This window comes from Nicotiana sylvestris, chromosome 5 (genome assembly GCF_000393655.2).
Source record: "Nicotiana sylvestris chromosome 5, ASM39365v2, whole genome shotgun sequence".
Classification (NCBI taxonomy): Eukaryota; Viridiplantae; Streptophyta; class Magnoliopsida; order Solanales; family Solanaceae; genus Nicotiana; species Nicotiana sylvestris.
In genome coordinates this window covers 34,457,640-34,481,641 of record NC_091061.1, presented here as the reverse complement: position 1 = coordinate 34,481,641, position 24,002 = coordinate 34,457,640, and the positions used below count along the sequence as shown (strand labels likewise).

General features: G+C 39.3%; 2 protein-coding genes across 2 annotated transcripts; both read left to right on the top strand.

Annotated features, from left to right (window-relative positions):
- The first annotated feature begins 235 nt into the window (after positions 1 to 235).
- LOC138868498 (uncharacterized) lies at positions 236 to 853 on the top strand. The gene is made up of 2 exons (XM_070146053.1): positions 236 to 514; positions 743 to 853. The coding sequence occupies exons 1-2, from the start codon at positions 236 to 238 to the stop codon at positions 851 to 853; spliced, it is 390 nt and encodes a 129-aa protein (XP_070002154.1).
- A 3,768-nt stretch (positions 854 to 4,621) lies between these two features.
- LOC138868497 (secreted RxLR effector protein 161-like) lies at positions 4,622 to 5,017 on the top strand. The gene has a single exon (XM_070146052.1). It carries the CDS (start codon positions 4,622 to 4,624, stop codon positions 5,015 to 5,017), a length of 396 nt encoding a protein of 131 aa, XP_070002153.1.
- Positions 5,018 to 24,002: the final 18,985 nt, after the last annotated feature.

Sequence of the window (24,002 nt, the reverse complement as noted above, 5' to 3'; positions counted from 1 at the left end):
TATCTCATTTACTTATAGTTTATTAGCATTCTCAGCAGAATCTCATAGAGGACCAGGTACTCTACTGTTTGGTGGACTCATACAAATTAACAATTGGTATCAGAGCAGGTTCCTCCTATCAGGCTAACACCTATGAAGGATCCTTATGGCTGCTCCACCAAATATTCAAGAAGGTCAATATACATACCGACCACCCAGGTTCAATGGACAATAATATGGGTGGTGGAAAACAAGAATGCATGATTTTATCATGGTTGATGATTCTGAGTTATGGGATATTATATGTGATGGTGCTTATGTTCCAACAAAGGTACTGGAAGAACTCCAATTTTCAATGACAAAAACCAGTAAAGAATATACTGACACAGATAGGAAAGCTGTGGAGAAGAATTTTTGTGCCAAGAAGATTCTGGTGTGTGGAATAGGACCTGAAGAATATAATAGAATTTTTGCTTGCGAGACTGCTAAGGAGATATGGGAAGCTTTGCAAACAGCTCATGAGGGAACTACACAAGTAAAACAGTCTAAGATCGATATGCTCACCACCGAGTATGAACTCTTCAAGATGAAGGACGATGAATCTATTCAAGATATGTACACAAGATTCACTTCCATCATAAATGAGTTACACTCACTTAGCGAAACCATTCCTAGAAACAAGATAGTGAGGAAAATCCTCAGTATTCTGCCTAGCCCATAGGAAAGTAAGGTGAATTCTATTACTGAATCAAAGGACTTGCAGGAGCTGACCACAGAAGAGCTTATTGGAAATCTGAAGACCTACGAGATGAAGAGGAAGATAGACAATGAAAGAAGAGAACCAAAGAAAGAAAAGACTGGTTCTCAAAGCTGATAGCAATTAATCAAGTGATGAAGACATTAACATGGCTTACTTAACCAAAAGGTTTCAGAAGATGGTCAGAAAAAATGAAGAAATGCTAAAAGGGGCAGCTCTAGCAAACCAAAAAACTATGATCTCTGTCATAAGTGTGGAAAGCCTAAACACTTCATCAAATATTATCCTCTCTTGAAGCAAGAATTCTCCAAGAACAACTCTGAAAAGGAAGCTAAGAGGAACCCAGTTCCTTCCAAGGACTTCAAAAGAAAAAGATCTGCTGACAATGTGATGAAACAGGCTCTTGCAGTATGGAGAGATTCCTCTGGTGAATCTAAAGATGAAACTGATGCTGGTGATAATTCCATGATGCTAGTTAAGGCGAGGAAAATGAATTTGATTCAATTTTTGCTTTGATGGCCAAATCAGATGATGACACCAAGGAGGTAAATTTCAGTGATGTTCGGAGAAATCTGAAATCCTACTCTCCTAAGAAACTCATGTCAGCTAGTGTATTGATTGATGCTTATCATAGTCTTGAGCAGGATAGGGATTCCTTGTCCATAGAACTAGGAGAAGCTGAACAAACTAGAGATGACTTAGTGGCTATAGTTATTGACCATAAGGAAAACATTGAAAAATTCAAAGAAGAAAGAAATGATTTCTTGGGAGTAATTGCAGACCTAAGGGATAAACAATAGAAAGACCAGAGACTAAGTCAAAATCTGGAAATTCTAGAAAAGGAAAGGAAATAGCCAGTTTGGAACACATTAGGCTTGAAAATGAATTGAAAGCAGTGAGAACTAGGATGTGTGCTGAAACTGAGAAAACAATAACCTCCATACTAATATGGAAAGAGTAAAAAATGATCTTGAAAAGTTCCTAAAGTGGACCTGGTCCTTAGAAGCTACCACTGCCATATACACTAATAATGGTGGAAACAGTCAGGAAATAGGGTTCCAAAGGGAGAAAACTCCCTACAACCCTCATAGCAAGTACGTCACTATTTCTGATAACTGGCCCTGTACCCATTGTGGAAACAATGGGCACTTCAAAGAAAATTGTCAGGCCAGGGTTCAATCTGTTCAGAAAACAAAGTGTTTGCTGAAAATATGACTACAAAAGAGGGACTAGGTTCCACTCACAAAATGCGCACATGACCTGCATGGACTAAGAGAGCTCTTATTCACCCTCTTGCCTACTACAAGGGACACAAACTTGCTTGGGTTCCTAAAACTAACTCCTGACCTTCTTGTGTAGGGAATAGTGAAAGGAAGTAGTCAACAATGGTTCATGGATAGTGGGTGTTCAAAGCACATGACTGGGAACACAATGGATTTTCTTTCACTAAAGGCCATGCAAGGAGGGAGTGTATCCTTTGGCAATGGAAAAAAGAGATACATTCTTGGAGTTGGAAAAGTCGGGAAGTCACTCACTCATTCTATTGAAAATGTGTACTATTTCAATGGCCTTAAGTACAGTCTCTTGAGTGTCTCTCATATTTGCGATAAGGGAAACAAGGTGGAATTCTTGTCCAATATATGTATAGTTACTGATCTGGTAACTGGTGAAGTGGTACTTGTGGCCAAATGATACAAGAACATCTATGTTACTGATTTTGAGTCTTTATAAAGTGGTGATCTGAGTTGTCTAAAAGCTGTTGATAATGATGCTAAACTATGGCATAGAAGACTGGGCCACACACATTTTTCTCTTCTGAACAAACTAATCCAGAAGGACCTGGTCCATGGTTTGCATATGTCAAAATTCAAAGTGCAAAAGGTCTGTGATGACTGTGCTAGAGAAAAACATGTGAAGTCCTTCTTTAAGTCTAAAAGAGATATGAGCACCTCAAAGCCACTAGAGCTTCTGCATATGGAACTATGTGGCCCTATGAGAGTGCAAAGCAGAGGAGGAAAAAGATACATTTTTGTGATAGTGGATGACTACTCCAGATTCACATGGACTCTATTTCTCAGAACTAAAGATGAAACCATTGAGGTGTTTGTGGCTTTTGTGAAGAAGATTCAGGTGAAGAGGGAGTCTAGAATTGCATGCATTAGATCAGATCATGGGACAGAATTTGATAATGTCAAATTTGATGAGTTCTGCAATGAAAATAACATCACTCACAACTTCTTAGCACCCAGAACTCCCCAGTAAAATGGAGTAGTAGAAAGGAAGAACAGAACTCTGGAAGAAATGGCAAGAACAATGCTAATCAATAGTGGAATTGCAAAGAACTTCTGGGCTGAAGCTGTCAACACTGCCTGCTACTTGGTGAATAGGTGCATGATCAGATCACTTCTGAACAAAACCCCTTATGAATTGTTGAATGGATGAAAACCCAAGCTAACTCACCTAAGAACATTTGGGTGCAAATGCTATGTTCTCAACAATGGAAAGGATCAGCTTGGTAAATTCGACGCCAAGAGTAACGAAGGAGTATTTCTGGGTTACTCTTCTCAAAGCAAGGCTTACAAGATATATAATAAGCGGACACAATGTGTTGAGGAAAGTTTTCATATTATTTTTGATGAGTCTTATCCATCCTGTGAGAAGAGTGCTGAAGAAGATCAAGATGGAGAACCCTTATTGGTCCCTGGTGAAGTCATTGACATGACAAACGGAAAGGCAGATATGATGAGTCAAGTAAAAGAGTTGAGTGAAAACAATACTGCCTCACCAATGGAACCAAGTACTTCAATTACAACCACTGAAGCTGAAGAAAGAGTGGTTAATGCAGTTCAAGGAACTCCACTAGCACTTGATAGAAGAACGCTGGAAAACCAGCCAAACGCACCCACATCTTCTCAAAATGAACCTCAGACATCTAACTTGAGACACCAAAGCTCTCATCCAATGGACAACATCATTACTCCTCTAGATTCCGAAGTACAAACCAGGTCAAGAGCCAAAAATTCACTTGTCTTCTCAGCTTTTCTCTCCCAGATAGAACCCAAGATTACCAAGGAAGCTTTGAAAGATGTAGATTGGATTACAGCCATACAATACGAGTTACATCAGTTTGAGAGGAACAATGTTTGGCACCTGGTACCTAGACCCTCAGATCGAACCATTATTGGAACCAGGTGGGTATTCAGGAACAAGCTTGATGAACATGAAATTACCATAAGGAACAAGGCCAGGCTAGTGGTTCAAGGCTACAATCAGGGGGAAGGGATTAACTATGATGAAATGTTTGCTCCGATCGCTCGCATGGAAGCTATTAGAATTCTAACCGTTTTTGCATCTCATATGGAATTCACCTTGTTCCAAATGGATGTCAAAAGTGCATTTTTGAATGGACTTCTTAAGGAAGAAGTTTATGTGAAGCAACCTCTAGGGTTTGAATGTCATGAATACTCTGAATATGTTTTTAAACTGGACAAAGCATTATACGGGCTGAAGCGGGCTCCTCGAGCTTGGTATGAAAGGCTATCAAAGTTCCTCTTAGAAAATGGCTTTAAAAGAGGGAAAATTGACAACACTCTGTTTCTAAAGAAACGGGGAAGGAGCCTGCTCATTGTTCAGGTCTATGTTGATGATATCATTTTTGGGGCAACAACTGATTCTCTGTATGAGGAATTTGCAAAATTCATGGAAGGTGAGTTTGAAATGAGTATGATGGGGGAACTGAACTTCTTCTTGGGTCTTCAAGTAAAATAATCCCCAAAGGGTAAATTCATTTGTCAGAAAATATACATCAAGGAGCTCTTGAAGATGTTTGACATGGAAACATCAAAGGTGATAGAGACTCCCATTTCTACGGCCCCTCGACTGGACATGGATGAAGCTGGGTCTCCTGTGAATCAAACTATGTATAGAGGCATTATTGGGTCTCTTCTCTATCTTACTGCCAATAGACCTGATATTGTCTTCAGTGTGGGGCTATGTGCAAGGTTTCAATCAAATCCCAAGGAATCTCATTTGAAGGCAGCCAAAAGAATTCTGAGATATCTTAAAAGAACACATGACCTAGTCCTTTATTATCCTACATGTGACAGTTTTAACCTCATTGGATATGATGATACAGACTATGTAGGTAATCTTGTAGACAGGAAGAGCACTTCTGAAATGGCTCATTTCCTAGGTTCATGTCTCATCTCTTGGGGCACAAGGAAGCAAAACTCAGTGGCTCTTTCAACAGCTGAGGCAGAATATATAGCCACAACATCCTGATGTGCATAACTTTTGTGGATCAAGCAGCAACTAGAGGACTTTGGGGTACTCACTGAGAGTGTGCCTCTTCTATGTGATAACACAAGTTCACTCAACATGGCCAAGAATCCAGTTCAACATAAAAGGACCAAGCATATTGATGTGAGGCATTACTTTCTGAGGGACAATGTGGAGAAAGGATTAATATGCATGAAGTTCTGCAGCACAGAAGATCAAATTGCAGACAAAAAGACCAAGGCATTAAGTAGGGAACATTTTGAAAGAAACAGAGTGAAGTTGGGGCTTTTAAAGCCCAATTGAGAACCTAATTTCTCATTATTTGGCTATGAAAAAACATCTACAAGAAAAATTGGCTAAAAGTTTTTTCTGCCCTATCTAACTCACTTCAATACCATTGCAGGTAAACACGCATGATGAGTATAGAAGCTGTAGATACAGTGCATGGATTATAAACGAGGATTAATATTTTCAAATAATAGGTCAAGAACTCGGTTCTATTATGAAAGGTCAGTAGTTCTGTGCATCCTTTAATACACGTCTTAAAAAGGTACAAAACACAACTGCTATGCCATTCAACTTTTCAGATCCTGTTGTCACGTCTCTTCACTTCAAATCGTTCCATCTCCCTCTGAAACGCTGCACTTCTCCATGCCCAACCGCCGTTTCAGAACTGGTGATTATTCCTATTTCTTCATAATTATCCTCTCCTCATAAAAACCCATTTTCTGTTCTCCCTAACTATAAGTCCTCCGTTAGAACTTCCCAAAGCATTTTCACACTATTTTTTCAATGGTTGAGACAAACTCCAACCTCTCTGCCTCAGTCGTACCTGCTACTGATAAACCCATGGAGACTTCATCTCTACTGAGCCTTCCCTACCCACTCTTACCCTTCCCGCTGAAATTATACCTCACCTAGATTCTCCGTCTCTCTATATTTCAGAAACCCCTAAAATTGTTGATCTGTTCTCTTCATCTTCTAAGAATCCCACTAGTCAAACACCAAATGGAGAACAGGGTCAAAATCCTGAGGTCACAGAGGGTTCTTCCATTGTTGCTACCGACTCCGTGGTGGCATTAGTGCCAATTGAGGAAGTGAATGTTGTAACCATCTTTGTGGTGTCTGCTGATGGTGTACTACATGAGATCACCTCTCAGAAAAATGAGGTACAAGGTGTGGGGGACGAAAGGGCCATTGTAATTGTTGAAGGCGCTGCACTAGCAGAAGCTACTGGGCCCTCACATGAGGAACATGATCCCTCTTCGGAGGACCCAAGTCAGGGTTCTTATTCCCAGGACAGTTCTACTCCTGTATTTGATATTATGCCTTTGGAAATACAGGCACCTGAGATGAGGTTCAGTGATAAGGAGGACCTAGATAACGTGGCTTATAATGAGTTCATAGTTAAGGGGAGAGTTGTATCCACTCCTGAGTTCTCCACCAAATGACCTACTACCAGGTTGCAAGCTAATGAGGCCTACGACTTTGCCCTTCAAAAGAGCAGAAAAAGTAGTAAAAAGCAAAGAAAGAAGCTGGTGAAAGATGGTGTGCATGTAAGTGATAAAGGGATTCCTGTGGTAGAGGTGGAAGAGGAAACCCCAGATGAACCTGGTTCACTAATTAGACGGTCTCAGAAAAAGATGCATCCTACTTCAATAGATAAGGGGTCAACCTCTAACTCTAAGTTGTAGAAGGTGGTGAGTGAGTTCTCGATGTCTGATGAGGATGTGTTACTCAAATCCAAAGGAAAAAGGGAGATTAAGTGGTGAGAAGCCCGGCAAATGCAAGTCTGAAGTTGTTAAGAAACCTGGTTCTGTCAAGAGGATGAAAAGTGAAGTCAGCCTTGGCTCAGAACACCTGAGGCACCAAAAGGTTCTGCCGGGTCGTATTTTTGACCCACCAACCTCTAAGATGGCTGGTATGCGAAAAATTCTTGAAATGGTCGAATTTCAGTGATGGGCACATCTATTCCAAATAGATACACCTAAGGTATATGAGGATGAGGTACAATGCTTCTTTGCTAGCCTCTTTCCCATTGAGACAGACCATATGTGTGTTGTGGCGAATGGAGTGGACATCATGTTCGATGTAAAGTTGCTTGGAGAGATTCTTAAAGTTCCTACAACTGGTGTGTCCAGTGTAAAGGATGTGTGTCAGTTTAACTTCAGAAATACTGTGGTAAAAGACAATGCAAATCAGAAGAGGGACCATATCCATAAAAAAGCGCTACTCCATGTCTATCAGATGTTGTTCGAATTGGTAAACAAAGTTCTATTGCGTCGAGCTGGGAGGAGGTTAGTGACTTCTAAGTCTGACATGTTCTTGATGGAGCAACTAGATAGCTTTACTCCTGTGAGTTTACCTGCTATTATGATTGAATACATGCAAAAGGTTTCCACCTTCGAAGATGGTAATCATGGCCTTCCCTACGGGTTCTTGCTTACGCAAGTGTTTAAATTCTTTGAAGTGCCACTGGGGCCAGGCAAGGTGTGGACTAAGAAGCAGGCTTTCTCACAGGCCACTTTGAAAGAATGCAAGTGCATATAAAAGAATAGGGGGTATGAAGTACATCAAGCGTCTCATAGCTTATTAATGCTCAGAACAGTGCAGCTGAGCAAATTCGTCGGTTGAAGGCCAGGAATGCTATCCTGGAAGGTCAGCAAGCCCAAGGGGTTCCGGCGTCAAATAATGAAGTAGCTTGTTTGACAAAGGAGAATGCTGAACTCAGGGCTCAAGTAGAGAACCTGAAAGCAGAACTGCTCAATGAGCAAAAGTCAGCCAATGCTCGAATAGACCTTGTTCTCCAAACACTTGCTACAGCTTCCAAGCCCTTTACTCCTAGTGCCCCCTAAGTACCACTTTTGTGACCAGTTTCAGGAAATGTTTTTTTTTTGTTTTCTTATTTGACAGATGTTTTGTTTTCCTTTTTTTATGTGGTTAGGATGAAACAGTGTTGCTCCCGTCGTAACAGTCCAATGTTGCCTTTGCTTTTTAAGCAAAGGCATATAAATTTTTTATCAATATCAAATCTATTCTCTTTTATTATCTCAATGCTTCATTTCTATATTTGTCTTCTCTATCATGTTGTGTGCACATATGTGGCATCAGTTAGCTCGGCTAGACTTCTTTATGTTGTTTATCTATCTATGCCTTTTTAATGATGCCAAAAGGGGGAATAAAGTCAGGGGGATTTAATTGTGAAACATGTGTTCTCCTATTACTTAATATGGTTCTCACTGCTCTAAATCCACATTCTTGATGTTAAGTTTGTCATCCTTAAAAAGGGGGAAATTGATAGGTTTTAAATGTCCTTGCCTTATGTTTTGATGATCTAACAAACTTACTGTTAAGAACCAGATAAGGAACCTGACCCATTTGGACTATACTGCAAGTTTAACGGATTCCAACTAAATGTGAATTGCTACTGCTTCAGGAGCTAGAAAACTAAATAAGGACCTGATACCTTTGTGGTTCCCTCATAGCAGTACAAAGTCAATTGGACACAGCTGGAAATGAAGTGATCGCCTGCACTGTTTCTGCCGCACTGCACTGTTTCCATTGCCCACTCATTCCTTGACCAACTAAAGTGCTCACGTCATTTCAAATAATGTGATCAAGGTGTACCAACAATGAGTTGATATTAAAATATCACTTGAATGTTTCAGTTTCTCATTCAAGCCTTTTTGCAAAAAATAGAGAAATCAATTCTCACGAGCTTGAAGAACAAAGTTGAACGCTACTACGGACCAGTTCCTAAAGTCAGTATTTTTGTGTCCTTAGTTGAGTTGTAACTTTGTTATTGTACTCATTGTATTTCCTAAATTGCTTAGCTAGAAGCGTTGATTAGGAATCTTCTTGTAAAATCCGTAAACTCTTTGAGTTTTTGTTGTGACTAAGTCTAGTCATAAGCAAAAGCCTTTGTAACTGTAGAGTGACAAAGTGGCTTGTGGTGAGAGCATCACAAGTTAGTGAAAGTCTTTGTAACTAGGGAGACACAAAGTGGCTTGTGGTAAGAGTACCACAAGTTAGTTGAGTTGAATTCTTTGTAATAGAGTCATTACAAAGTGGCTTGTAATAGGTTTTTATAAGTTAGTGAAGTTGAAAGACCACAGGTATACGTCGTGGTTTTTGGTCCCCTTGTGTGGGATATTTCCATATAAAAATCCCTTGTCTTATTTATTTACAATTTATTAGCATTCTCAGCAGAATCTCATAGAGGACCAGGTACTCTACTGTTTGGTGGACTCATACAAATTAACACCATTTTTGTGAGTTGATGCCACTGTAGTCGCCATGTCCTCTTTGGTAAGAGGTCCCTCAATAATGGATTTGATTAAGAGGAAGTTTGGGATCCAAGGGTCATTTAAGAAGTTGACTTTGTTCCCTTTGTGGACAACCCATCTTTTGGCTTGCATGCATGTTTCCCACCCTTTGAGGATGCATTGCCAGGTATAAGACTTTGATTTTTTTGGTGGTGTCTCCAGTTGCAGTGCTTGGCTATAAGAGTTTTTGCCCAGAGGAAATGAGGGTTCTGGTAAAGCCTCCATGCCAGCCCTGAGTGGATTGCTTTGTTCTTTAGCTCTGCTTTCTGAATTCCCAGACCACCCTGTGCCTTTGATTTTATGACTATATCCCAGGATAGCAGATGCGTTTTCCTTTTGACACTAGTGGTACCCCAAATAAAATTCCTTTGGATTTTGTCAATTTCTTTGGATGTTTTGGAAGGAAGTTTAATGTATTGCATGACATGGTTAGGCATGGCATTGAGTGATGATTTTGCAAGGGTAGTTCTTCCAGCCATATTAAGTATGTTAGTTTTTCATCCGACCAATTTTGTGTGTAGATTGTCAATGATGAATTGGAAGTCTTTATGGGTGGGTCATTTGTGGAAGATTAAGAAACCAATGTATTTCCCAAAGGTGGCTGATGCCTGGATGGAAAGGATGTTTGAAATGCTTTCCATTTGGTGTGGTTGGCAGTTGGCACTGAAACATACTTTGGATTTGCTAAGATTGATTTTATGTCCTGAGGCCTTATTGAATAAATTGAGAGTGTTGAGAATTGTGTTACAGATTCCTTGATTAGCTATAGCAAACAATGTTAGATCATCAGCAAAAAAGAGATGTGATATCTTTGGGCCGAATCTGTTAATGCTAATGGGGGACCATTCTTTGAGTTTGACACTTCTCTCAATGGCCCTAGATAACCTTTACATACAGAGGATGAAGAGGTAAGGTGACAAGGGATCCCCTTGCCTAATACCTCTTGTGGGTTTAAAGGAGTTTGTCTGCTTTCCATTGACAAGTACATAGATGGATGGGGAGCTGGCACAAGACATAATGAGGTTGATTGTGGCAGTGGTGAAATTGAATACATGAAGGGTTCTTTTATGAAGGACCATTCAAGTCTGTCAAAAGCTTTTTCCAGGTCAATCTTGAGGATCATGTGGGGTATTTTGTCTCTCATATTCCCAAAATGGGTGATGTATTCCTGTACTATGATAGCATTATCAAAAATTCTCCTGTTGGAGAGGAAGCTAGCCTGTGAAGGGCCAATGATAATGGGCAAGAAAGGTTTGATTCTGTTTACTAGAATCATGGTGACAGTTTTGTAAACAGTATTGCATAAACCTATGGGCCTAGAGTTCTTGACCATGGATGCCTGAGGACATTTGGAAATGAGGCATAGAAGTGTCTCATTCATCAAAGGATGTATTTGTGGATTTTAGGAAGTGGTTTTTACAGGAAAGGATCACATCCTTTCCCACAATGTCCCAGTATTTTTGGTAAAAGAAAGGGTGTAGGTCATCCGGCCCTGGAGCTTTGAAAGGCTTGAAAGAGAATATGACATTTTTGATTTCACTATCTCTTAGGGGCATTGCCATAGAGTATTTTTAGATTTCAGAAAGGGAGGGCCCCTGGGGGATCTGAGTGGTGGAGTTTCTTTATGATTGAGTAAGGGAGGTGGAGTAGAGATCTTGGAAGAATTTAGTTACTGAATCTTTAAATTCCCGGGGATCATAATGCCAATGCCCTGACTCCTCCTTAAGGGAGAGAACTCTGTTTCTCCTTCTTCTGTTAAGGGTTGATGTATGGAAGAATTTGGTGTTGGCATCACTATCAGAGAGCTAGTTAATATTGTCTTTTAGTTTTCAGAAATCTTCCTCATTCTTGAGGAATGATTCAAGCTCTTCTGTAAGGTTGTTCTCCAGATTTTGGAGAAATGTGCTAGTTTGGTAGCTAGGAGATTTCTAGATCCCTGCTATCCTAGCAAGAAGAGTCTTTTTTTTTGTGGAAGATGTTGCCAAAGGTTGTTTTGTTCGAAATGGTAACATTTTCTTTAAATCTTGTGTTGGAAGGAATCAGAGTAGAGTAGGATGGGAAAGAATCCTTGATGAGAGATTGGAACTTGGGGTGGCTGCACCGCATTGATTCTAGACTGGATGGATTGGTGGTGGCTAGATGTGGGTAATTATTGAGCTTAACTAGCAATGGATAGTGATCTGAGTGGGTCCTTGCTAGGTGAGTAATGCTTACCTCGGGGTATTCACTTACCCAGTAGTTATTGGCAAAACACCTATCAATCCTTTCTAGGATGAGGCAAGACCTATTTTTTTAACACTTGTTGGACCAAGTGTATTTGCTGCCTTTGAATCCTAGGTCTACAAGTTGGCAGCTATTGCCACAATTCCAAAATAGGTTGCTCATATTTGTATTGATGGGGTTTCCCCCAAATTTGTCCCTAGCTTTTAAGACTTCATTGAAGTCTCCACCCACAAACCAACTTCCACTATAATTCTTGGAGATGTTAACTAGGTTATCCCAGAATGCCTTTCTATCCTCAAGAAAATTACTAGCATAAATTGCTGAAAGTAACTAAGGGGGGTTTGAGGGGAGTACCTTGACCATAGCGTGTATACCTTATGATGTCACTACTACGTCGTCCACCTAGAGGGGGGATTTCTTCCACATGATAACTATGCCTCATGACTGACCTACTGCTGGGAATTGGATGTGCATGTCGTATTGTAGCTCTTCTGTCAGTTTTTTGTGGTCTGTTATCACTGTTTCCAACAGCATTAGCAGCGGAGGTTTGTGCATTTTTACATCTCTGAGCAATGTTGCCTGAACTCTGCACTTTTTACCCCCAAACATTCCATATTATAAAGTTCATTTGAGGATGGGGGTTTGGTTAGGATTGCTCGTCAATGCTTTTTCCCTTCCCTGGGGTGGCATCAATTCTCTTCCCCTGGTCTGTGATGGCATAGATCTCATCATTGGGGTTAGTGTCGATAGTGGCTTCATCAGGCGTTGGCTTTGATGGGAGGACAGATTCAGTCCACATCTCGCAAGGTTCTTGAGGCAGAGGAGTGGTCTTGTTGTGGTCCACACTGAACTCTATCGCTCTCACTGCCTCTAGACACAGTGAGTATGTTCTTGGTGGGCTGTAAGGTGGCATCATTTCCTACACTGTACGAGTCTCATGGCTCCTTAGGATGTCCAGCGCTTTTGTTATCTCTTTCGAGATGTTCTCCAATGGTGGTGTCGCGACCCATTTTCTGAACAAGCCAGGACCGGCACTCGATCACTAAACATGACCGAGCTAACAATCTCTGCTTATCAAATCTATTATAACTCCAACTTTATATGCAACAAGGCAATACTCTAACCAAATACTTTTGATTAATTTAAATATTTAAATAAATCAACTCCAAAACTTTATTCATAGTAACTACTGAATTACTGCTAAGTTATTATCAAAAACATTTGAATCTTAACCCAATGACTATGTCTATGAAGCCTCCACTGATAAACTGACGCACTGCTCAGGACATGAGATTTTCTGGCCAGTTCTCTAAGTAAACAAAGAAATAACTAAATAAAGTTGACTTCAAGGAATACTCCACGAACAAAAGCGGAGCTCACCAATAGCACTGGAAGAGTAGGAAGTCCTAGCCCGTAGCCTGCTCGCCTGCAAAACCGGTTCCTACGTTGTACCGCAGACCAACGTAGGTTTCAAAAAAATAACGTCAGTACCATCCATTGTACTCAGTGAGTCTCAACAACAGGGGGCGAAACTTTACTAACATATACATTACGAGCAAAGGTTCTAAATGCACGTAAAACATAAAGCTTATAAGAATAATTCTAAAATAATTGCATACTAACAGTTTATGAATATTCTAAAAAAAATCTTTTCTTTTTCTTTTTTATAAAAAATAATACTTCACTTTATACTTTGGGAGTTCCAACTATCCCGGCTTAATTCTGTCTCAGTCACCGTGTGATCAGCACGGGTTCGATCCCAACCTAATCGAATAAGCCCAATCCACGAGGTGTCACTCACTTCATGGTTCTCAACGCTCATATATCATACCTTATCCTAGCTAAGTAAATTCTCAACAACGAGACCCTCAACTCGTGTGCTCCCTACTTTGGCACAAGTAGTTTCAGGAAGTCAACGTCTTGGTCAGGATCCTCGGCCTGGACGATGACCCCTTCTCAGAATAGAGGATACTCCTAAAAATCTTATCTTTTTAAAACTTCTTCTTGTGACTTTTCAAGTCTAAATCTTGTTTGAAAGTGCTCTATTAGTATTCATAATAATATACTTGAGTGTATGCATAGCATAAGCATGAAATAAAATTACTCAATGTATGTCTAAAAATTCTATCTAACTCTTGAAACTTTAACATGTAAGATCATGTAATAAAGCATAAAAATATAAAGAATAGACGATTATACTTCTCAAGTAAAATATATAAGCTTCAACTAGAATATACTTAGTCAACATGTATTCACTCATTCCAATTAAGCACATGTTGACTTTTTAAAGCAATTTATCAAACACTATGTGGGCATGTTTTTGTGAGTATAACTACTTAAGTAAAGGGTTATATCCACTCACCTCAATTTCTTCTTTCAAGCAACAATGTAAGTTCCAATCCTTGTAATCAACTCAACGACCGAATACTACAACAATAAGTTAAAATAAGTATCCAACTTTCCCAAGGTATTAATCTTTTCTCAACTCTAAGAACTTTAGGTCCAACTCCTAAATTTCTAAGTTTTGGGGCGATGTCTTGTTCTAATAATTTTTTTACTACCTCTAACAACTTTAACCCGTTATTGTAATCCAATAAAAGTGAAGAATTTATCTTGTAACACCAAAAACCTAACTCGTACTTGATGGGTGTTCTTGAGGTTTTGTAAAACTTTCCTATGCATTCACCCTATTAGGATATTAGATTCTAGTGTATAATGATGTTATAGCTTACAATTCCATAAAAAAAATTACCTTAGTCGTGGCCTAAAGAAGGTCTTGCGTTATACTTCGATGGGAGAAGCAGGAGAAGTAATGTTGCCTCTGTTTCTTATAGGCTTTAAGCCTTTTTCTTTGCCTCTGCTAAGCGTGACTAAACAGAACTCATGTTCTGTTTTGCTGGATGGCTTTAAGCCTTTTACTTTTTGAAAGTGCTTCTTGGGTCTAAGGCCTTGAGCCTTTTCTTACAACAGCCCACTTTAGGCTTTAAGTTAATTTCTTCTTCTTTTTTTTGACTTAACTAATAATTAATGATACCCACTTTTTTAATAATTAATAATATTAAAATTATTAATATTTCCCTAATTGTATATCCAATTATTTAAGTGTGTGTGTGTGTGTGTATATATATATATATATATATATATATATATATATATATATATATTCCTATAGGCAAGAAAAAAAAAATATTAATTTAATTCTATAATTAGCGTGTCTCGAAACTTTTATAAATTTGAGGAGTGTTACAATCTTCCCTCCTTAAAAACATTCGTCCTCGAATATTACTAGGGTCTTATTCTTAAGCTAACAATCATTCCTTAGGTCATTGAACCTCTTAAATTTTTCTTAGTACTACTCACTCTTCCAAGGGACTCAAAATTTTAGCTCACTCCCTAAATTTTCAAAAATTTTGGCAGAGTTTTCATTGTAAAATGGACTATCCAAAAAAAATATCTCTGTCACAAATACCAAAACTACACCAACAACAACCAAATATACCATACAGGTCATTCATAGGCACCAGACACAGCTCATAAATTAATTACTCACACTTCGGCAAGCAGGTACCACAATAACTAACAAGAATCTAAAGCAAAACACTTTAGCAAAAGTAAATCACTTTAATGAGTTAAATGTACTTTGACGTGGCACTAAATTGTTAAATAACTAAATATACTCTGACAAAAACTAAATTACATTAACAACTAAGTATAATTTAGCAAGGACATAAACACATGCTAACTTGTATTTAATAAATAAAATATAAATATCAAACCAAACCTAGGTTCACATACCTTTTTCCTCAAATAAATATGGATATTTCTCTCTTATATCTTCCTCTACCTCCCACATGGCCTCCTTTGAATCATGATTACTCCACAAAACCTTTACTGATGCTATATCCTTTGTTCTCAACTTTCTTACTTGCCTATCGAGAATTTCTTTAGGTACATCTTCGTAAGTCAAGCCTTCTTTAATTTCTATGGTATCGGCAGGTATTATATGCGATCATCATGAATGTACTTTCTAAGCATAGACACATGAAAGACAGGATGAACAGAGGACAACTCAATGGGCAACGCTAGCTCATAAGCCACGTTTCCTTTCTTTTCTAGAATTTCATAAGGTCTGATAAATCTAGGGCTAAGTTTCCCTTTCTTACCAAACCTCATAACTCCTTTCATTGGGGAAACTTTCAAAAACACCTTATCACAAATCATGAACTCTAACTCATGATGCCTCTTGTCAGAATAAGACTTTTGACGACTCTGGGCCGCTTTCAGTCTTTCCCTGATTAGCTGAACTTTCTCTAAGGCCTCACAAACAAACTCTGGACCAATCAACGACACCTCTACTAGTTCAAACCAACCCACTGGAGACCTACATCTTCGCCCATACAACGCTTCATAAGAAACCATATCGATGCTAGCCTGATAGCTATTATTGTAAGCAAATTCTAAAAGTGGAAAGTGATCATCCCAATTACCTCCAAAATCTATAAAACATGCACGCAGCATATCTTCGAGTGTTTGAATGGTCCTTTCTGCCTAGTCATCGGTTTGTGGATGGAAAGCGGTGCTCAAATTGACCTTGGTACCTAATCTTTTCTGAAATGCCTGCCAAAAATGCGTCGTGAACTGAGGGCCTCTGTCAGATATGATTTAAATTGGAGTACCATGCAATTGGACTATTTCTTTGATGTACAACTGCGCATAGTGCTCTACGGAATCTGTCATCTTTACTGGTAGGAAATACGTGGACTTTGTTAGTCGGTCTACAATAATCCAAATTGAATCATGCTTATGGTATGTGTGAGGTAGACCTACTACAAAATCTAGATTAATCATCTCCCATTTCCACTGTGGTATTTCTATATCTTGAGCTAGGCCACCAGGCCTCTGATGCTCCACTTTGACTTGCTGGCAATTCAAACATTTAGCCACATGACTTGCTACTTGCTTATTCATGCCTTTCCACCAATACAACTCTTTCAAGTCCAGATATATTTTGGTAACACCTGGGTGGATAAAGTACCTCGAACTGTGCGCTTCTTCCATTATGGCCTTTCTAAGACCATCTACTTCAGCCACACATAATCGATCACTCAATTTCAAAACTCCATCACTTCCTAGAGTGAAAGTAGTGATTTCTTTGTTTCTAACTCCTTTTTTTAACTTCACTAAGTACGGATCTTCATCTTGCTTAGCCTTAACGTGCGCAACTAAAGAGGATTGTGCTAAGGCATAAGAAGTTATACCTCCTTCTTCGGTCTCATCCAGTCTAATTCCATCATTTGCCAGTTTTTGAATTTCTCGACCCAAAGTTCACCTTTGCACTGCAAGATGGGCCAAGACAACCATTGACTTCCTACTAAGTGCATCTGCTACCATATTAGCTTTGTCGGGTGATAAAGGATATTGATGTCATAATCTTTCAGTAGCTCGATCCACCTTCTTTGTCTCAAATTTAATTCATTTTGCTTGAAAATGTACTAGAGGCTTTTGTGATATGTAAACACTTTAGAATGCTCGCCATAAAGGTAATGTCGCCATATCTTTAATGCAAACACCACTGCTGCAAGCTCCAAGTCATGTGAGGGTAGTTCTTTTCATGATTCTTTAACTGCCTGGAAGCATAAGTGTAAGCACGTGATTTTTGACCCTCCCCGAGAATTTTCACATTTTTAGTGTGAATATGTGAAATTGGGTCTAGTATAGCTATTTTAACTATTTTTACTTTATTTCGTTGCAAAAAGAAAAAATACAAAAAAAGTATATATATAAATTTTAGTTTATGTATCCCTCATAAACTTGAAAAAAATCAAAAATTGCACTTTATTTTGGTACTTTATATAAATTCAAAAATTAACAAAAAATATATATATATAATTCTATTAATGTTTTGAAGTCATTTTAATACAAAAAATATCGTTTCATATTTTTGTCTTTATTAAAAAAAACGAAAATTACAAAAAAATAGTTTTATTAATATTTTATAGTTATTTTAACTTTGAAAAATACAAAAAATATTACTTCATATTTTATCTTAATATTTACGAAAATTACAAAAAATGGTTTTATTAATATTTTATAGTCGTTTTAACTTTGAAAAAATACAAAAATAGTACTTCATATTTTATCTTAATATTTACGAAAATTACAAAAAAATAGTTTTATTAATATTTTTGTAGCTATTTAAAATCTTGAAAATATTTAAAAATATATAGTTTTGTTTAAATACTAGTCTTATTTTTGGTAGTTATTTTGCTTACATAGGACTAGTTAAACAACGTGTTCCTATTTCTCGGGTCCGGGCAAAAGAATAATATTCGGGTTTAAACTACCCGGTTTTAGGCCTAATTTTCGGACCTAGCCCATAATAAACAGTGTCCAGGACACATGGGGAACCCCACCACGCGTGGGGGACATATGCCCTCGAACCCCACCACGCGTGGGCTCATTGTTCTGGGCAAAACCCATGCTAAATGCACGGGGGACCAACGAAAAGAAGGGGAGACTTTTTGGAAATTTTTTGAAAAAAAATTACTGTTCTTCTTCCTTCTTAAAAGAGAAGAAGAAGCAGAAACCTAAAAAAAGCTTGGACCACCGGACCTCCCTCCCCACGCTCACACTCCCCGTCACGACCCCTCCGTTAAACCACCCGAACACCACCACCGCAGCTGCCTCCACCATCCAGAAACCACCCATCAAGCAACAGCTTTTGTTGCTGCATCGTCACCTTCCCCAACTCCCTCTCCGCCATAACCACCAAACGACTACCACTCCCTCACGTCGGACTCCCCCTCAACCCCACTGTAAAAAACAGGTTCGTCACCTTCCCCATCGCCCAACACCACCTGAAGAGGAAGATACTATCGTCCTTTGCTTCAACTGCCCGTCGACCCTATCGCCGCGTCGATCGAGCAGCAGCCATTGTTGCTGCTGTTCGTTTTCAACACGTCCGTCAAACAGCAGCCCGCGACCACCAGCTACCCAGCATCGTCCAAAACCACCGGCGACACCAACTCCCTCACCTTCCCCATCGCCCCGACGACCCACTGCTGCTGCCCAGCTCGTAGTCCCCAGTCCAGCATCCAAACGACCCCTTTGCTTCATATCCGCGTATCAGTCTGTTGCGTCGAAAAAAAATAGAAATACAGCAGCAACCAACATTTCGTGCGTTGGCAGTCTTGGCCGAGGTTTCAGTCTCCATTGAGGTCGTCGTTGTTCGTCGAGGTCCGGAACGTCGAGGTCGTTCCGAGTTTTCGTTGTTGTTCCTCGTTCAGTGAAGTCCAGCTTGAGCCCCGTCGAGGTCTTGTTTGTGTTCTAGGTTTGTCGAGGTTCGAAGGTTAGTATTCTTCATCCTTTGTTTCATTCCGTTTCATTTCGCATATTATCGTTCAAGGTGAATAAGAGTATTATTTGATATGGATGAATGTCAACAATGCAATTTTTGTTGTTGTGTTAAAAACGTTTATTCTATGTAGTTACCGCATGCTTAAAGTTAATGTGAGAATGTATGAACGGTTTGCGAGTCATCTTAGTTGAATTGTTTTTTATTTTTCATTTTTACCATGGATATTATTATTTATTAGAATCGTTGTTTTCGTTTAACCTCGGATGACGTCGTGGGTAAAAAATCATAATTGCTTTTAGGCTTGCCTTTAATAAATAAAATGAGACGATCCTCAAAAACGCACAAGCTGCGGGGACCTCTAAATGTATATACTAAATACTTAGATTCCGGGATGGGTCGTTTAGCAAATTTCACGGCCCTACCAAAAAATAATAAATGCGCTAGTTGCTTTAGGCGCGCCTTTAATAATATTAACTCCCTAAACTCGGGTGCACATTTATGTGACCCAAATCCAAATCTCAACGAAATCAGAATGTGTCTTTAATCACGGGTACATTGACTGTGACGTGGTATGAGATGCATTTCCATGACGTTACAAATTCCTTTTTAAAAAAAAATAAGAATGAGATGAGCCTCGCCGAATAAAAAAATACAAATTGCGGGGCCCTCAGTAAATACTTGTTTTAAATTACTTAGAATTCGGGAGGGTCGTTTAGTGAATTTCGTGGCCTTCCCAAAATAATAACGCGATAGTCTCTTTAGACGCGTGTTTAATAATTTACTTTCTTAAGCTCGGGTGTGCATTTCATGCGACCCAAATCCGATCCCAAAACATCAAATAAAATGTGTTCCGGATTATGGGTGCATTTCATGTGACGTAGTCCAAAGACGTGTTTTAAATGATGTTCACATTTCTTTTAAAACAATAATAGTAAAGCGGTTAAAAGATAAATTTGCACATAAGTTCATATTGTATTAAAAATCAGATAAATAAGCCAAATATAACAGTTGAGCGACCGTGCTAGAACCACGGAACTCGGGAATGCCTAACACCTTCTCCCGGGTTAACAGAATTCCTTATCCGGATTTCTGGTACGCAAACTATAATATAGAGTCATTATTTCCTCGATTCGGGATTAAAATTGGTGACTTAGGACACCCTAAATCTCCCAAGTGGCGACTCTGAAATAAACAAACCAATCCCGTTTCGATTGTCCTTTAATTGGAAAAAACTCCCCCTGCGCCCCTCGGGCGCGGAAAAAGGAGGTGTGACAGCTCTGGCGACTCTGCTGGGGATATACCCAGAACCACTGGTTCAGGTTTAAGAATTCGAGCTTGAAATAATTGTTATTATTTGGCTTTATTTATTATCTGGTTTTTTTACGTGTTTGAGCCTAATGTGCTAAATGCTGCTTTTACCGCTTTGATATTATTTGGACTGTATATAAACTGTGCCGAAACCCTTCTCTTCTTACCTCCAGGGAGAAGCTCGCTGGTCGAGACTCCCTATTCTGTTAGTGTCAATACCCGAAATAAGAAAGGGGACGGATAAGTTACGAAGCCGGACGGCCTTTTGGTTCCCGGTAAGTTGCCCCTCCTCGACTCGAGTTGTCCGCTCGGGTACACTGTCTAGAACACTTACCCAGGCTTTTGAACATAGAATAACGTGACTTCATGCCGGATCCCTAGTAGGAACGTTTATTTGCATCATGTGCATTTGACTTAGGGGACTCAACATAGGGGTTGGGTCCGTCTAGGATAAGCAACCTGAAAATAATAGACCATCTTATGGCATCCTATGTGCTACATGTTGTATTCAGTCAAGGGCGAATGAGTCATTTGGTCATTTCCAGCATGATTTTATTTTAATCAAAGCATGGGGAACATTTGTGGAATCCAAGAAGCCTTGGAATTCCCTATGTCCCCCATGCTTGCTTTTTGGGAAAGCACATGGGGAACATTTGTGGAATCCAAGAAGTCTTGGAATTCTCATGTGTCCCCCACGCTTCATATGTTGGAAAAGCGCATGGGGAGCATTTGCGGAATCCAAGAAGTCTTGGAAATCGTTATGTCTCCCATGCCACATTTTGAAAATATAATAAAAATAAAAAATAAAATATATATGTATATATATAAAATAAAATAAAAACATTGAAAATTCAAAAAAAAAAGGATTGTGTATGTTTTTATCATCATCCACAAATTAGAAAATTGTGGAAAAGAGGAGAAAATAACAGCGTGGAGAAAAAACCAAGTAGAGTCGAAGCTCTGTCGAAATTTGGAGAAAATAAAAAATGTCTTATTAGCAGTCTTGTTTTGAAAAAATGTCAAAAGTCCAAAAGTTTATTTAGGTTATAAAAAAAAAAAGAGTCGGGCGTCGAAAGGGGTTTAATTATTGCAAATATATGTTATATATAACAAATCCAAGAGTTTTCCTTTATTTCCAAAATGTATATATATCTTCATGTGTTGCAAGTGCATTTGTCTTGCCAAAGGTTTAGAGAAGTTGTTAGAACCCCAATCTTCAAAAATAAAAAAAATCCGAATATATTTTTCATTATTGACTTCTTTAGAAAGTCTCGCTAATTGTGTAAATAATAATAATAATAAAAAAAATATAGAAAATGGAAAAGGGTCCTCTCAAAAACAGTTTATTTGACCGAACTACGCGGGTTTGATTCTCACCGGATGTGAGATACGTAGGCAACCCTCATCGGGTCCAACCCCACCTTCTCAAAAAGAAGGAAGGTTTTATGTTTTTCGTTAATTTGTTTGTTTGTTATGAATGAAAAATAATAGTCTATTTGATTGTTGTGAAAAAAGAATAATAATAAAAAAAAAGTAGAAATGGAAAAGGGTCTTCTCAAAAATAGCTTATTTGCCCAAACTACGCGGGTTTGATTCTCACCGGATGTGAGATACGTAGGCAACCCTCATCGGGTCCAACCCCACCTTTTGCTAAAATAGCCAAAAAACAAATAAATAAAAAATATACGTCAAATTTTAATTTTGTCATAAAGAAGTCAGGTGACGCAGTTTTATCAAGACATAGCCGAATGTTCCCGAAAGGGACGCCGGAAGGCTGACTTTGCATTAACAGCCACCTTTGGGTCATTTTGAGATATGGACCCACACAGCCTAAAAATCTTCGTCCCAGAGACATTGAAAGGCCGTGTTTGTAATATTGAGTTTTCAAATTTGAAAAACAATAAAAAGAGTCATAAAGAAGTCGGGTGATGCTGTTTTGTCATAAATAGCCGAATGTTCCCAAAAGGGACGCCGGAAGGCTGACTTTGCATAAACAGCCAATTTTGGGTCATGTTTTGGATTTGGTCCAATTGGCCCACACAGCCTTAAAAAATCTTCGTCCCCGAGACGTTGAAAGGCCGTGTTTGCAGTATTGAGTTTTCTAATTTGAAAATCGATAAAAGAGTCATAAATAAGTCAGGTGATGTTGTTTTGTCATAAATAGCCGAATGTTCCCGAAAGGGACGTCGGAAGGCTGACTTTGCATAAACAGCCACCTTCGGGTCATTTTTTTTTAAAGATTTGGTCCAGTTGACCCACACAGCCTTAAAAATCTTCGTCCCCGAGGCGCTGAAGGGCCGTGTTTGCAACACCAGGTTTTTTTTGTAATTTTGAAAAGAAAAAAAACAAAGAGTCAGCGGTCAGGTGAATACCGTTTGAATTTTGTCATAATAAGCGGAGCCAGCTTAGGCCGCGTCTTAAACCGTTCTTGCCAAAATAGCCTTAGAGTATCTTTCAGTTGTCGAAAGGTTATTTTCATAAAAGAATGGACAAGTTTTAAAGTGTCAAAATAATCCTCCCCGACCTCAAAATTCATGTGAAAATTGGAAGGGGCCACATTTGCCAAAAAATAACCATTTGGTTGCATTTGTCGAACAGAGAAAGGGAGATGGAATTTTGTTTTTAAGTCTACCAATCTTTTGATTAGAACATGCGGGTTGTTTAATTTTCAAGCTGGTGAGTAATCTTTAAATCCTTGAAACCCAGTTTGTTTTAAATTAAAAAAAAATGTGTGTGTTTAGTGTTGTTTATCTTTTATTGGTCCGAACTACGCAAGGTCTGATTCACGCGGGGACCTGATACGTAGGCAATCTCCATAAGATTCGACCACCACTAAAATAAAAAATAAAAAAATATATAATAATAAATAAATAAAGGAAAGTGTGGAAAATTTTCAGAGGGGCACAATTGTCTGACTGCTTAGGCGCATTGCATCTCTGATATATGATTGTTTGTCAAATGCCCTAACACTAACGTTGATGGCTTCCCTTTGCTGTGTTCATATATAGAAAAGTGGTTGGTTGTGGTAACTCCTCCCTGCAAAGCAAAATCAAAGGACAATGGCTCAGAACCGCAGAACCGAGTGGGTCGGTACTGATGACCGACAACAATTGGTCAAACGGAACAACGGGTTGGTGGAAGAAGTAAAAATGCTGAGACAACATGTGGCAGACATGTATCAGGTGTGGATAACTGGAAAAGCACCGCCCCCTCCACCACCAAGTTTCTTGAACTCTGTCGCTTCCCAAGCACCCAACACCATAGCGGAAGATCCCCCATACTCACCATCCCGACCCGCTTATGACAGTCTTCCCAGCTACCCGAGTAGCTCCATCACTCTTCAATGCTTCTCCGCTCCCCAACACCACTTCTTTCCCCGCCATACTTCACTTTCCAGGAACCCGGCTCCACAAAATGCCTACCCACCTACACAACCCTACCAAAAGCCACCTGGGTCAGGTTTCCGGCCCTGTCAACATGAAAGAATGAAGAGGTTGCTGAAACGAGGAAATGCTCTCACCCCCATCGGGGTATCTTATGCCAGTCTGTTTGAAAGGCTAAGGCATGCTGGTTCGATTGAGCCACTCCCCGCATGTACTATAAATCCGCTTGCAAGGAGCTTTGATCCGGCAGCACGATGCGCCTACCACTCCAATGTCGTAGGGCACAACATTGAGAGCTGTCATAGCTGGAGAAAGGAAGTAGAGAAAATGATCCGAGAAGGGCGGGTTGCGATTAATAACAGTGACATGGAGCACTCGAACCTCCTCGAGAA

Excerpts from the sequence above, each read along its gene's own strand:
- LOC138868497 (XM_070146052.1), top strand. The coding sequence starts at position 4,622 with ATGGATGAAGCTGGGTCTCCTGTGAATCAAACTATGTATAGAGGCATT.
- LOC138868498 (XM_070146053.1), top strand. The coding sequence starts at position 236 with ATGCATGATTTTATCATGGTTGATGATTCTGAGTTATGGGATATTATA. Across the intron at positions 515-742 it reads CTCATGAGGGAACTACACAA|GAGCTGACCACAGAAGAGCT; the intron begins GTAAAACAGTCT and ends AAGGACTTGCAG.